This window comes from Heterodontus francisci, chromosome 2 (genome assembly GCF_036365525.1).
Source record: "Heterodontus francisci isolate sHetFra1 chromosome 2, sHetFra1.hap1, whole genome shotgun sequence".
Taxonomy (NCBI): Eukaryota; Metazoa; Chordata; class Chondrichthyes; order Heterodontiformes; family Heterodontidae; genus Heterodontus; species Heterodontus francisci.
In genome coordinates, this window is record NC_090372.1 from 36,003,147 (window position 1) to 36,019,648 (window position 16,502).

The 16,502-nt window shown below is 42.1% G+C and overlaps 1 protein-coding gene across 3 annotated transcripts in view; it reads right to left on the reverse strand.

Moving 5' to 3' along the window:
- Positions 1-16,502, reverse strand: part of cdkal1 (CDK5 regulatory subunit associated protein 1-like 1) — a 1,149,347-nt gene that overhangs the window by 44,840 nt on the left and 1,088,005 nt on the right. For all 3 annotated transcript variants that reach the window (XM_068056978.1, XM_068056983.1, XM_068056992.1), the window contains exon 13: positions 1,896-1,979. In XM_068056978.1, coding sequence (XP_067913079.1) covers positions 1,896-1,979 — 84 coding nt within the window. The remainder of the gene's footprint in view (positions 1-1,895; positions 1,980-16,502) is intronic.

The following is a 16,502-nucleotide window of genomic DNA, read 5'->3' on the forward strand; positions in this document are numbered from 1 at the left end:
AAGACCAGTTGGTCCACCAAGCCTGTTCGACACCATGATGGCTAAGCACTACTCCCAACCCCGAACTCGCAGCCATATAATCTTCTAGGAGGCAGGGAAAAATCCAGGGCAAATAAGGGGACAAAAAATCTGGAAACTCCCCCTGATCCCCTCAGATGGTCAAAATTAGCCAAGGAAATTGTAAATTCAAGGCTCCCCAAGACAGAAATTTCACTTCTGCAAAAGCCCTGCAGCAGGCTCATTCACCTGTACAATAACAGTATGTCATCAAGATTGAAGTCAAAAGCGGGGTGAGAGAAGCTTAATCATCAAACAGCAGCTATTGAAACCTATGGCAGATTTTCTGCATGCAAATTATGTTGATGCTAATAAGATTTAGCTGGATTCTTAAAAAAATTAACAATCCCTCTTCTGAAAGAACAGCACACTCATTCCCCTTCCCACGTGTATACTGTAAAGATTGCGGCAAACTCATATTTCTGCTATTCAGCGCTGATAATCAAAATCAGCTTCTTGCTTGTAAACAGGATTTTTTTCTGGGAAACAACATTTTTGATGACACGTGGCCTTTGGCAAAGCTTTTAAATATCGCTTGAAGAAAAATAGGTAAACTATCGAGAAAAATCAGTGGATGTACTATCAGTGCAGAGAATACGTCTATATTACTACTTAAACATTTTTTGTACGTACGTGAAAAGCTGTTATAGGCAACACAAGGTTAAAGGGCTGCTGGCATCATGAAAAAATATTTTTCTATATGATGTTAATGTAAATTGTACTTAAAGAAATCACTGCACCACATGGGTGTGGCATCATGCTGAAAATGATGAATGGCTACTCTTTCCCCCACAGCACATTTCATGACGACAAAGCCCCTTTAAACTGCCTTCACCACAAACTGCCAATTAAAGATCACCACAACCTCTGCTCTCATTTCTTCATTGTGAAAATCTGAGTCCCCTCCAGGATTGTCTGCAGATTGCAGGGATTATCTGGATTTATATATTGTTAAGAAAATTCCCCTCATGTCTAATTCCATGCAATACTATTAAATAAATTAAAAAGGGATGTTTAAAGAGGTCTCAAGTTCAAAAACTGGGGATCAATTTCCTTTTTCGGGTTTCTGCACTAAGAAATGAGATTAAAGTCTCCCACTAATGTGATTGTATCCTTGATGTGAACTATAAATTATGACTGCAAGAAAAAAAAGGGTTTGTACAGCTTTGCTTATGCCACCTCTGCACAGTGTCATCTGTGGTCTCGTAGTTATATTGCCACATGAGTAGAAATGCAGATTTAGACAAGCCTGTGAACTTCTTAAATGCAGACATTTATTTAGTTTGGTTGTTTTCCTCACAAAAATGACATGCTTAAGGTGTTGATGTCCATCTAGAATCCAATCTATTGTTACTTTTAAAAGGAACATTAGTTCATTTGAAGCAGTGGCTGTGCCTTGAGAAAACAAAAAGCACTTAACGCTAAAAAAAACTTCAAGAGAACTAAGGTTCAATGTCATTATAAACCTGTTGTTAACCGAGGGACCCGAATGCTCAGGTATACCTTTCACAACACTATGTCACTTTCTCAATAGGCTTACCCATTGTATAACTCGTATTAGTATTTAACAGTCACCTTTTCAGTAAAAATCCAATAAATTCCATTCATTTATAAGCCACATACATTTAGAAGACATCAAGACAAACACTTAAATTATACAGCAAATCGCTTGTATAGGCTATGGCCACTGTTGACTGATTTTACTTTTCTATTTGCTGGCAAATTATTTGATCTTATGTCATTAGTCGATGGAAGAATGCTGCACCTTGTGGTGCCCATTTAATATGAATATCTTCAATTTACTGGAATACAATGGGATAGAACCTTGGCTGACTTACTTGCTCATAAAATTTGTTGTGGCCGACATAGTACTGGCCATCAAATGATTCCTCCGTTATCAGAATGTGCTGCCTCTCACCAACCTGAAAAATCAATTGAAACGCATTTTAGAGCATTAGAAAATGGAAGGACAAGAATTCAAAGAGCAATTCTGTACATTTTAAAACCTAAGCCACTCATTACAAGAATTGGCTTTAACAGAGTGAATTAATTCCTTTCCCATGTCTAAGTTATCTTCCAAGGTAAGCATGGAACTGGATGATAATGTCAAAATCTACAATGGACTCGGGCAGTTCAACAATAACTTGCATTTCTGTAGCACCATTAATGTAAAAAATTCTCCAAAGATGTTTTCACCAAGGAATAAGGAAAAAAATGGGACAGAATTGTCGGAGCACAGGAGGCCACCATATGGCCCATTGTGTCTGCGCTGGCTCTTCAAAAGAGCAATTTACCTAGTGCCACTCCCTCACCTTCTCCCCATAGCCCTGCATATTCTTCCTTTTCAGATAACAATCCAATTCCCTCTTGAATACCTCGATTGTATCTGACTCTACTCCACTCTCAGGTAGTGCATTCCAGAGCCTAACCACTCAATGCATGAACATGTTTTTCCTCCTGTCGCCATTACTTCTTTTGCCAATTACCTTAAATCTATGCCCTCTTGTTTGCTATCCTTCCAACAATGGCATCTGTTTTTCCAATCTACTGTCCAGACCCCTCATGATTTTGAGCACCTCCTCTCAACCTTCTCTTCTCCAAGGAAAACAGTCCCAACTTCTCCAATCTATCCATGTAACTTAAGCTCCTCATCCCTGGAACCATTCTTATGAATCTTTCCTGCACTCACTCGAATGCCTTCACATCTTTCCTATACAAGTTTAACATAACTTTCTTGCTGAGTCAAAGGAGATAATAGGAAATAAAAGCAAAATACTGCGGATGCTGGAAATCTGAAATAAAAACAAGAAATACTAGAACCACTCAGCAGGTCTGGCAGCATCTGTGGAAAGAGAAGTAGAGTTAACGTTTCGGGTGAGTGACCCTTCTTTGGAACTGACAAATATTAGAAATGTCACAGGTTATAAGCAAGTGAGGTGGGGGTGGGGCAATAGATAACAAAGGAGGTGTAGATTGGACAAGACCACATAGCTGACCAAAAGGTCATGGAGCAAAGGCAAATAATGGTGTGTTGAAAGACAAAGCATTAGTACAGATAAGGTGTTAACGGACTGAATATTGAACAGCAGCAAGTGCAAACATGAAAAAAAACAGTGGGTAAGCAAACTGAACAAACTAAGATGAAATGAAATAACTGCAAAAAAAAGATTGTAAAAAATGTAAAAAAGAAAAAAAGAAAAAATAACTAAAAATGAAAGTAAAATGGGGGGCTGTCATGCTCTGAAATTATTGAACTCAATGTTCTGTCCGGCAGGCTGTAGTGTGCCTAATTGGTAGATGAGATGCTGTTCCTCGAGCTTGCGTTGATGTTCACTGGAACACTGCAGCAATCCCAGGACAGAGATGTGAGCATGAGAGCAGGGGGGAGTGTTGAAATGGCAAGCAACCGGAAGCTCAGGGTCCTGCTTGCGGACTGAGCGGAGGTGTTCCGCAAAGCGGTCACCGAGTCTGCGCTTGGTCTCCCCAATGTAGAGGAGACCACATTGTGAGCAGCGAATACAGTATACTACATTGAAAGAAGTACAAGTAAATCACTGCTTCACCTGAAAGGAGTGTTTGGGGCCTGGGATAGTGAGGAGAGAGGAGGTAAATGGGCAGGTATTACACCTCCTGCGATTGCAGGGGAAGGTGCCATGGGACGGGGACGAGGTGGTGGGGGTAATGGAGGAGTGGACCAGGGTGTCGCGGAGGGAACGATCCCTTCGGATGCTGACAGGGGAAGATGCTTTTGGTAGTGGCATCACGCTGGAGGTGGCGGAAATGGCGGAGGATGATCCTTTGGATATGGAGGCTGATGAGGTGGAAAGTGAGGACAAGGGGAACCCTGTCATGGTTCTGGGAGGGAGGGGAAGGGTTGAGGGCAGAGGTGCGGGAAATGGGCCAGACACGGTTGAGGGCCCTGTCAACAACAGTGGGGGGGAATCCTCGGTTGAGGAAAAAGGAGGTCATATCAGAAGCACCCTCATGGAAGGTAGCATCATCAGAGCAGATGCAGAGAGATGAAATTTGGGTCAAAGAAATGGTTTTAAGGGAGGGTCTTTAAGGAGGAGAGGCAGAGGCGTTATTGGAGGGAATGCCAGAGAGTGGAACTAGGTGGCTGAAGGCACAGCTGCCAGGGGTAGTCTGTAGGAAGGGGAAGATGCACAAGAGGCCAGAAGCAGGGGAACAAAGTTTAGGGAGTGGATCGTGGTAGCACTGAAGGAGGTTACAGAAATAGGAAGGGGTGAGGCCATGGACAAGGATGAGATTTTAAAATTCGGAACATGGGGAGCCATTGTAGGACAGTGAAGACACAGATGATGGGTAAATGGGACTCAGTGCAGGGCATGATAGAATACAGGTAGCAGAGGTTTGGATGAGCTGAAATTTATGCAGGACAGAGGTTGGAGGCCGGTCAGAAAAGCACTGGAATGATCGATTCTGGAGATGATAAAAGACATGAATGAAGATTTCTGCAGCAGATGGGATGAGGTAGGGGCAGAGGTGGGCAGCGTCATGGAGATGGAAATAGACAATTTCCATGAAGGATCGGATATAGGATCAGAAAAACAATAATGTGCGTTTCAGCTGCCAAGACTTCTCACCCAGCTTTCTGTGGAGCCAAGCCAGGTTCTCAATTTTACCACTGACTTTTTGTCAGAACTTCTGATGATAGGCCATCGACCTGAAACATTAACTCTTTTTCTCTTTCCACAGCTGCTGCCTGACCTGCTGAGTATTTCCAGTATTTTCTGCTTTTATTTCTGGAATAGAGGCTGCTCCCTTAGGTATCTTAGGGCATGTAAAGTTACCAGCAATACTGCTGACACCATGCCTGACTTTGAAGGCTCAGATGTTCTTCACCCAAAGTGTATTGAAGTTGTGGAGTAATTTATCAGGAAGAACCATTGACAATGTAAATAAGTTCAAGACAATTATATTGAATTACAGAATTCACAGGAACAGGCCAATCAGCCCAACAGATTTTGGTTGGTATTCGTGGTCCACATGAAGCTTCTCCAACTCTACTTCATCTATTTCTTTCTTCCTCATTTACCTATCTAGCTTCCCCTTAAAGGCATCAATGCTATTCACCTCAACTATTCGATGTAGTAGTAAGTTCCGCATTCTAACCACTCTCTGGGTAAAGAAGCTCCTCCTGGATTCCTTATTGGATTTATTAACGACTATCTTATATTTACGACCCCTAATTTTGGTCTCCACGATAAGAGGAAATATTTTCTCTACAACTATCTTATTAAACCCCTCCATTATTTGAAAGACCTCTATTAGGTCACCCTTCAGCATTTTCATATCTAGAGAAAAAAAACCCCAACCTGTTCAGTCTTTTCTGATACATTAATTCTTTTTAAAATAAATTCAAGGGATGTTGGCGTTGCTGGCAAAGCCAGCATTTATTGTACATACTAATTGCCCCTGAGAAGATGGCAGTGAGCTACCTTCTGGAACCTCTGCAGTCTGTGTGGTATAGGTAATCCCACAGAACTGTTTGGTAGAGAGTTCCATGATTTTCATCCAGCAAAGATAATGGAGCAGAAAGATATTTCCAAGTCAGGATAGCATGCAACTTGGGAGCGGGACCTGCCGATGGTGGTGTTCCCAAATGCTTGTTCTTCTCGGCGGTATCGATTGCAGGTTTGGGAGGTGCTGTCAAAGAAGTCTTGGTGAGTTCCTGCTTTGCATCTTGTAGATAGAACACACTGCTGCCACAATACACTGTTGGCAGAGGGAGTGAATGTGGACGGGATGCCAATCAAGTGGGCTGCTTTGTCCTGGATGGTGTCGAGCTTCTTGTATTTTGTGGGAACTACACTCATCCAGGCAAGTATAGAGTATTCTTTGACTTGTGCCTTGTAGATGGTAGACAGGCTTTGAGGTCAGGAAGGGTGAATCACACACTGCAGAATACCCAGCCAATGACCTGTTCTTACAGCCACACTATTTATGCGTCTGGTCATGTTAAGTTACTGCTCAATGGTGACCCCCCCAGGATGTTGATGGTGGATGATTTGGCAATGGTAATGCTGCTGCATGCCAAGGAGAGCTGATTAGACATTCTTTTGTTGGAGATGGTCATGGCCTGGGACTTCTGCAATGCAAATGTTACTTGCCACTTATCAGTCCAAGCCTGAATGTTGTCCAGGTCTTGCTGCATGTTGGCAAGGACTGTTTTATTATTTGAGGAGTTATGAGTAACTAAATACTGTGCATTCATCAGCAAACATCCCCACTTCTGACCTCATGATGGAGAGAAAGTCATTGATGAAGCAACCAAAGATGGTTGGGCCTAGGACATTGCCCTCATGAACTCCTGCAGCAATGTCCAGTGGCTGAGACAACCACAACGATCTTCCATTGTGTTAATTATGACTCCAGCCAGTGGAATTTTTTTCCACGGATTCTCAGTGAATTAAATTTTGCGAGGGTTTTTTGATGCCACACAGATGTTGCCTTGATGTCAAGGGCAGTCACTCTCACCTCACCTCCGGAGTTCAGCCCTTTTGTCCAAGTTTGGACCAAAGTTGTAATGAGGTTTAGAACAGAGTGGTCCTGGCAAAATTCAAACTGAGCATCAGCGAGCAGATTATTGGTAAGTGCCAGTCGATAGCATTTCGATGAAAGTAGGCAGATGAGGCAGTAATTGGTCAGATCTGACATTTCCTGCTATTTGTGGACAGGTCACACCTGGGCAATTTTTTAGCTTCTCAAGTGAATGCCAGCATTGCAGCTGTATTGGAACCACTTGGCTAGAGGCACAGCTCGTCCTGGAGCACAAGTCTTCAGTACTACAACCAGGATGTTGTTGGGACCCATAGCCTTTGCTGCATCCAGTCTGCTGAGCCATTTCTTGATATCACGTGGAGCGAAACAAATTGACTGAAGACTGGTTTTTGTGATGATGGAGACCTCAGGAGGAGGCCGATATGGGATCAGCCATCTGGCACTTCTGGCTGAAGATGACTGCAAACGTTTTTCTTTTGTGTTCACGTGCTGGGTTCTGCCATCACTGAGGATGGGGAGGTTCATGGAGCCTCTTCCTCCTGTTAGCTGCTAAATTGTCCACCACCATTCACAACTGGATGTGGAAGTGCAGAGCTTTGATGCGATTTGTTGGTTGTGGGATTGCTTTGCTCTATCTATGGCATGCTGTTTCGGCTGTTTAGCATGCATGTAGTCCTGTGTTGTAGCTTCACCAGGTTGGCACTTCATTTTTAGCTTTGCCTAGTGCTGCTCCTGGCATGCTTTTCTACATTCCTCCTTGAACCAGGGTTGGTTCCCTGGCTTGATGATGATGGTAGAGTGATTTTGGCACAAGTCCCCTGATGTTAGTGAGAGGGCTTTGCAAGGTTGACTGGGTTGGGTGTGCCTTTGTCATGTTCGAATCCAGTGCCTAGACTGAGACTGAGGGATCTCTCAGGTTTTATTCTTTTTGTGCTGTTTTGAACTGGTTTGGTGCCAATGATAGGCCATTTCAGAGGGCATTTAAGAGTCGACCACATTGCTGTGGGTCTGCAGTCACATATAGGCCAGACCAGGTAAGGACAGCAGATTCCCTTCCCTAAAGGGCATCAGCGCACCAGATAGATTTTTATGACTATCTGGCAGTTTCATGGTCACCATTACTGATACTAGCTTCTTGTTCCTGATTTATTTAATTAACTGAATTTAAATTCCCCAGCTGTCATTTTTGGCATTTGAACTCATGTCTCTGGATCATTATCCAGGCCTCTCAATTACTAGCCCAATAACATAACCACTATGCTACTGTACCCATATGGTATTAAGTGTTATAATGAGAATTTGGCCAGATGAGGGTGATCTCTGGCTTGTTGAGCCTAATGACCTTTTAATATTGCTAAAACTTCTTCTGGTAGATACAATTGGCTGATGTGATGAAAATCAACATTTTTTTATTTTCAAATGAATCCCTAATGCATTTTGTCTGTGACTTCTATATACTACTTGCCTTTCAACATCATCAGATGTGCATGCTGGGCAATTCTAATCACATTCCTTGCACTGCAAGTGTAGAGGGAGAATGACATGGTCACTAAAATATCAACGGGAAGTTATCTCTTGATAAATCTGCAGCAACGACGTGACAATTATTAATCCTTCAGTGTGGATACCATCATGCATCAATGACACAAGGTACTTGGATATTTTGTGTCTGCAGTGACAATGTCTGTCAGATGGAAAAATGGAATGAGAATTGAACAAAATCATACAACCAACTAAACAGTAGATATTGTTAAAAAAAGGTATCCTGGAGTGACTTCAAAGCTCTAATCTAATCGCAGTTGACTGTTATAAATCATTTCAGTATCATTTGGTGCAATGTGAGCCCCTAGATTAGATTACTGCCTTGTACTCTCTTTGAGGTAACTATTCGAACATAAATAAGTGATCTGAACAGTACAATTAGATTACTGCAAAGGATGCTATTCTCTATTTAAACCATCTAAAACCTTTGATTAGATTACTCCTTCGCAGTTACTTACATTGAGTCATTATAAAATATAAAGCAAAAAATAATTTCTGTTGACACCTCTTCAAATTATGGAGTGATGGAAACTTAAACAACAACATAGTTAAATGCCCAAGTTAGAAGTACAGCATTGCAGTGAAACATCACAGCATACTGCTGCAGGTTTACCAAGAAATGACTTCTCTTCACTCCACTGTGAAGTCCTGACTGTTGACTTTTACCTAATGTTCTCTCCCACCCCGCCGCCCCTCCCCCCCATCGCCTGCCCGTTTTTTTCAGTCCGAATCAATAGCTTGCATTTACATACGAACATACGAATTAGGAGCAGGAGTAGACCACTCGGCCCTTCGAGCAAAGGAACATAGGAACAGGAGTAGGCCATTCAGCCCCTCGAGCCTGTCCCGCCATTCAATGAGATCATGGCTGATCCGTGGCCTAACTCCACATCCCTGCCTTTGGCCCATATCCCTTAATATCTTTGCTTAACAAAAATCTATCTCAGATTTAAAATTAACAACTGTTCTAGTTTCAACTGTTGTTTGTGGGAGAGAGTTCCAAACCTCTACCACCCTTTGCGTGAAGAAGTGCTTCCTAACATCTCTCCTGAATGGTCTGGCCCTAATTTTTAGACTATGCCCCCCAGTTTTAGAATCTCCAACCAGTGGAAATAGTTTATCTTTATCTAGCCTGTCTTTTCCTGTTAATAACTTGAAGACTTCAATCAGATCACCCCTTAACCTTCTAAATTCGAGTGAAAACAGGCCTAATTTGTGTAATCTCTCCTCGTAACTTAACCCCTGTAGTCCAGGTATCATTCTTGTAAACAGACGTTGCACTTCCTCCAAGGCCAATATATCCTTCCGAGGGTGTGGTGCCCAGAACTGCTCACAGTACTCCAAGTGGGGTCTAACCAGGGTTTTGTACAGCTGCAGCATAACCTCTGTGTCTTTATACTCCAATCCTCTAGATATAAAGGCTAGCATTCCATTAGCCTTTTTGATTATTTTCTGCACTTGCTCATGGCATTTTAAAGATCTATGCACCTGAACCCCCAAGTCTCTTTGGACATCCACTGTATTTAACCTCTTCCCATTTAGAAAGTACCCTGCTCTATCCTTTTTTGGTCCAAAATGGATAACACACTTGCCCACATTGAAATCCATCTGCCACAGTTTTGCCCATTCACCTAGTCTGTCAGTATCTCCTTGCAATTTTATGCTATCATCTAGACTGTCTATAATGCCGCCTAACTTTGCATCATCAGCAAATTTGGATATATGACTTACGATGCCATCATCCAAGTTGTTAATGAATAATGTGAATAATTGAGGTCCCAACACAGATCCCTGTGGGACACCACTAGTCACATCCTGCCAATCAGAGTACTTACCCATTATCCCCACTCTCTGCCGCCTACCACTCAACCAACGTCCTAACCATGTCAATAATTTGCCCTCAACTCCAAGGGCTTCTACCTTAGTTAACAGTCGCTTATGTGGAACTTTATCAAATGCCTTCTGGAAGTCCATATAAATAACATCCATAGACATTCCCCTGTCCACTACCTTAGTCACCTCTTCAAAGAATTCAATGAGATTTGTCAGGCATGACCTTCCCATCATGAATCCATGCTGGCTGTCCCTGATGAACTGAATTTTTTCTAGGTGTTCAGTCACCCTATCCTTGATTATAGACTCCAGCAATTTCCCCATCACAAATGTCAGGCTAATTGGTCTGTAATTTCCTTGGTTCCCCTTTTCACCCTTCTTAAAAAGTGGTGTGACATGTGCAACTTTCCAATCCAGAGGGACCAGTCCTGAATCTAGGGAACTCTGAAAGACTATAGTTAGGGCATCTACAATGTGCTCCCCTACTTCTTTTAACACCCTCGACGGAAACCGTCAGGTCCTGGGGATTTCTCACTCTTTAGTTCCATTAATTTCCTTGTTACTGACGGCTATTAATTTTTTCGGGACTTCCAGCAAGTTATCCTCCTTTTCAACTGTAAATACTGAGGCAAGGTAATTGTTCAACATGTCTGCCATTTCCCCATTATCAATGACAATATCTCCATTTTCAGCTTTTAGTGGGCTTACATTGCTCTTGACCACCCGCTTTCCCTTTATGTAACTATAAAATTTCTGCTTACTGATTTTGATGTACCTTGCAAGTTTCCTTTCATAATCTCTGTTAGTAGCTTTTATAAGCTAAATGTTCTCCCTGTGTCTGCGTGGGTTTCCTCCGGGTGCTCCGGTTTCCTCCCACATGCCAAAGACTTGCAGGTTGATAGGTTAATTGGCCATTATAAATTGCCCCTAGTACAGGTAGGTGGTAGGGAAATATATAGGGACAGGTGGGGATGTGATAGGAATATGGGATTAGTGTAGGATTAGTATAAATGGGTGGTTGATGGTCGGCACAGACTCGGTGGGCCGAAGGGCCTGTTTCAGTGCTGTATCTCTAAACTAAACTAAACTAAGCTGCTTTGTGACCCTTTGCTGGTCTTTGTATCGATCCCATTCGGCTGGATCTGTGCTGCATTTTGCATTTCTGTAAGCCCTTTCTTTTAGTTTTATGCTATCCCTAATCTCTTTAGTTGTCCATGGCTGTTTTTTCTGTGAAGTGGAGCTTTTTCCTCTCAGCGGTATGTACTCGCTCTGTATTTCGTTACATGTTTCTTTAAATATTCTCCACTGTCCTTCTGTCGTTTGACCCATTAACAGATCTTCCCAGTTTACTGTGGACAGTCTCTGTCTCATCCCATTAAAGTCAGCCTTACCCAAGTCTAAAATTCTAGTAGCTGATTCGTGTTTTTCACTTTCAAACGCTACCTTGAATTCGATCATGTTGTGATCACTATTTGATAAATGTTCACGCACAGTTAGGCTACTAATTAAATTTGGCTCATTACTCATGACTAAATCTAATATTGCCTGTCCCCTTGTTACATCTAGGACATATTGCTGTAGGAAACTATCCCGGACACATTCCAGAAATTCACTACCTTTCTGACAGGTGCTAGTCTGCCTCTCCCAATCTATGTGTAAGTTAAAATCTGCTCCGCCATTCAATAAGTTCATGGCTGAACCGATTACTCCACATTTCCATCAACCCCCGATAACCTTCCACCCCCTTGCTTATCAAGAATCTATCTACCTTTGCCTTCAGTTTCCAGTTCAGACAAAGAGTCTTCAGTTGAAAAAATTAACTTGTCTTGTTTTCTTTGCAAAGCATGTATTTCTTGCACATTCTGTTTTTATTACAACAATTTGCATTTATATAGATGCTTGCAAGTGTGACATGAAGGCCCTAACTGTCGACTATCGCAGCTGGGAGTCACTAGCTGGTGAAAGAGGGAAATGATGACATATCCAGTGGACTGGTGTGCACTACCATGATGACCAGTTGCTACAGCAGCTTGGCAACAGGTGCCAATGTCAAAAACAACAACAACTCACAGCGTCATTTGGCAGCTTCACATGCAGCACGGTGGCAGAACCTGCCTCTCAAAGATTGGCCTTCACAGCCATCAACAAAGGTGCACCAAGAGAAGAAACCCACCTAAATGGATTGTTTGCTGCGTTTCCATCATCTTTCGTAGATGGACGAATGCCAACCCAGTCCCTTAACATTGTAAAAAATCCCAAAGCATTTAACAAGAGCACTGTCAAACAAGCTTTGACACTGTACATAAAGAGATATTAGAACAGGTGATCAAAAGCTTGGTCAAAGACTTGGGTGTTAAGCAGTGACTTAAGGGAGGGGAGGTGGAGAGTTTTGGGAAGGGAATTTCAGAGCTTAGGACCCAGGCACAGCCACTAACAGAGGGGTGATAGAAAGCAGAGATGTGCAAGATACCAGAATTGGAGGAACACAGAGAACTCGGCGGGTTGTGGTGTTAGGTTACAGCATATAGTTACTTTTAAGTTAACTCACAAAATTGCAACACCTTAATATTATGCAATAGAAGCATACCAAAACCACCATATGCACAGGAAGACCACCGTTCGCTTGCCATCAATACATTGATGATTGTGGCTCAAATAAAGGAAAGCAATAGGTAAGAGTCAGCTATGGAAATGTTTCACTGGAATTAAATTATGACTCAAAACAAATTATAACCAGAAAAGCAAATTGGGAATCAATAGTTCAGCAATCAGTGCAAACTGAGAGCCATCTAATATAAGCAACAGTTATTTTGTTAGCTAATTTAAACTCGATTACTGATTGAAATTGTTAGCAAATGTCGTATTTCCTGATTGGAGTGACTGAACAGTGAACAAATCACCACTTATCATCAAATCAAATAAACTACGTCATTAACAAAAAAGCAGGTGACAGCCTATTTCTTGCTACACATCTTTTAAGTAACGCTAATGCTAAGGCTGAACTTTGCCAAAGCACATGCAAAGGTGTAACTGAAGGAATGTTTATGGGTGTGCTCATTTTTGAATTTTGGAATTAGGAATGTGCTCAGAGTTTGGTATTTGTGAAGTGCGACATATACCAGACACTTAGAATTACGGAGTGATTGAAACCTAAAAAAAAAGATTGTAGTGAAGGCTATTACATCATGATCAAAGATGTTAGGAGGTTTCAACTTAGCAAACATCAATGTGAGTGCCCATACTGGCATACAACTTCCATAGTACATTGCGACATTGTGACAACTTTGCCTAAACTCAACATCAGTTACCGCTCTGCCTTTCAGTCAAATCCAAGCAGGTTATCATCATGTTACTGCATTGTGTTACAAAGTATTGCCGTCATTGTAGCTTCTTTCTCTGTTCTAAAGAGAAGCCTCTTTATGTGCATCTACACTACACCCTTTAATGTCATAACACTAATTCTTGACTTACCTTATTTCAACAATGGCCCATTACATTTACTTTCATATTGCAGAACTTTGCACTGCTGTGATCTGAATGTCTTATTGTATGTACACGAAAAATACCTTAAATACCAGCAGTGTCCACTTCACTATTATGGTATGATTTTAAATAAGAGAACAATGAATTTGCAGCTATGTCACTAGGTTTGTCACATATGACCAGGCATGTTGTTGCTGCAACTCCTGCACTATATTGTAATCTGCCCAGCCAGTACTGCATGGGAAAACCTTCAACATCCAACAAAAGCTTGTGAACTATGCAACCTACAGTCAGCATTACTTCCATTTGGATGTGGTCATAAAGCTCAGTGTAGTATTAAAAAATGAAATTGTACCTTAAGGATACTTTAGTCCTGCTCTGTTACTAACCCACTGCTTCAGTGCAAAAATTGTTGTCCCATTTCCAGTAACAGAGTGACTCAACTTGTACTCATTCTAAATGCTACTTGCAAAAATTACTCCAAACCATGATTATCTCATATCATAAGTACTTTGGGATTGATTCAAAATTTCAGTCAACTAGAATTAAGAGCTTTAAAGTTCTCGGAATCCAATTTTGATACATCTTGCCAGTTAAATCTCCATTATGAAATCTGAAATATTCAAGAGTAATTTCAGGGACATATTTATATCCAATTTAGTTAAAGTTCAACTGTGGAGTTTGCCACAGTGCTAACCCATGTCATTTTCAGTCAGAGACTGAACAGTAAAATGTTTCAAAGTGGAGTCATTTGTTCAGTCCTGTGGATCTTTTTTTGGAGGCAGGTAGAAGAATGCAGAGATCTACATCAGAGTGGTATAAAACCCTTAACGGAGAAATATCTGTCACATTATGTAAAATTTAGAAATATTCATGAATGGACTTTGATGGGTGTCAAAAAGTAACCACTCTGTTGTTCCAAGGCAGAGTTTTATTTTGTTTCGTCCATTGTGGTTCATGCGCAGCACCTTCAACACAGGAGTCTGTGCTCTGCGGGCTGTTCCCAGGGACGCACACCGAGACAAACATCAACTGCTGCTGGAGGACTATCAATTCGGTGAAAGACGCCCTTTGGTCTGCCCGAAACTTGCTGGTCTTCCAGCGCAAAGAGTTGTCCACCACCGAATGTTGCAGACTGGCACATTCCAAGGTCCAGGACTACCTGCTGAGGGACACACTAAAGCTTGGGGCAGCCGCAGCAAAGGCTCAATGGAGAAAGACCACAGTGTAAGGTCCCCCCACCAAGCTGAACTGAGGGGCTGGATCCATGGGAAACCCCTCGAACTGTATCGGGAAATTTTTGTGTGCTGTAAATGTAAAAATGTATATGGCATGACAAAGAAATGGAAGGGTTGTGAGGCAACTCATGATTGTATAGAAGGAAACTGATCACCTTTGCACTGTTTGTATTTTTTGACTTGATGCTGTTTTAAACTGTTTGGGAATGTAATTTTTACAGATTTTTAGGAATAAAGTATATTTTGGAATTTTAAAAAAAAACCTTCTTACCACTTCCGTAATGGCCTTTAGTGCCAGAAGAGCTATAAAAGAATGTGCAGCAGCTTTTTCGGGAGCAGCGTGTGAGCGAGTGAGCAGCTGGGAAAGTCCGTTTGAAAGTAAATTTAATTTCCTTTTGTTTTTCGGCAGAGGCCAGGGGGCTGCTGGGTAAGTAAAACACTATATATTTGGGCGGTTTAAAATAACTTTCCTTTCAGTGCAGCAGCTTTTTCGGGAGCAGCGTGTGAGCGAGTGAGCAGCTGGGAAAGTCCGTTTGAAAGTAAATTTAATTTCCTTTTGTTTTTCGGCGGAGGCCAGGGGGCTGCTGGGTAAGTAAAACACTATATATTTGGGCGGTTTAAAATAACTTTCCTTTCAGTGCAGCAGCTTTTTCGGGAGCAGCGTGTGAGCGAGTGAGCAGCTGGGAAAGTCCGTTTGAAAGTAAATTTAATTTCCTTTTGTTTTTCGGCGGAGGCCAGGGGGCTGCTGGGTAAGTAAAACACTATATATTTGGGCGGTTTAAAATAACTTTCCTTTCAGTGCAGCAGCTTTTTCGGGAGCAGCGTGTGAGCGAGTGAGCAGCTGGGAAAGTCCGTTTGAAAGTAAATTTAATTTCCTTTTGTTTTTCGGCGGAGGCCAGGGGGCTGCTGGGTAAGTAAAACACTATATATTTGGGCGGTTTAAAATAACTTTCCTTTCAGTGCAGCAGCTTTTTCGGGAGCAGCGTGTGAGCGAGTGAGCAGCTGGGAAAGTCCGTTTGAAAGTAAATTTAATTTCCTTTTGTTTTTCGGCGGAGGCCAGGGGGCTGCTGGGTAAGTAAAACACTATATATTTGGGCGGTTTAAAATAACTTTCCTTTCAGTGCAGCAGCTTTTTCGGGAGCAGCGTGTGAGCGAGTGAGCAGCTGGGAAAGTCCGTTTGAAAGTAAATTTAATTTCCTTTTGTTTTTCGGCGGAGGCCAGGGGGCTGCTGGGTAAGTAAAACACTATATATTTGGGCGGTTTAAAATAACTTTCCTTTCAGTGCAGCAGCTTTTTCGGGAGCAGCGTGTGAGCGAGTGAGCAGCTGGGAAAGTCCGTTTGAAAGTAAATTTAATTTCCTTTTGTTTTTCGGCGGAGGCCAGGGGGCTGCTGGGTAAGTAAAACACTATATATTTGGGCGGTTTAAAATAACTTTCCTTTCAGTGCAGCAGCTTTTTCGGGAGCAGCGTGTGAGCGAGTGAGCAGCTGGGAAAGTCCGTTTGAAAGTAAATTTAATTTCCTTTTGTTTTTCGGCGGAGGCCAGGGGGCTGCTGGGTAAGTAAAACACTATATATTTGGGCGGTTTAAAATAACTTTCCTTTCAGTGCAGCAGCTTTTTCGGGAGCAGCGTGTGAGCGAGTGAGCAGCTGGGAAAGTCCGTTTGAAAGTAAATTTAATTTCCTTTTGTTTTTCGGCGGAGGCCAGGGGGCTGCTGGGTAAGTAAAACACTATATATTTGGGCGGTTTAAAATAACTTTCCTTTCAGTGCAGCAGCTTTTTCGGGAGCAGCGTGTGAGCGAGTGAGCAGCTGGGAAAGTCCGTTTGAAA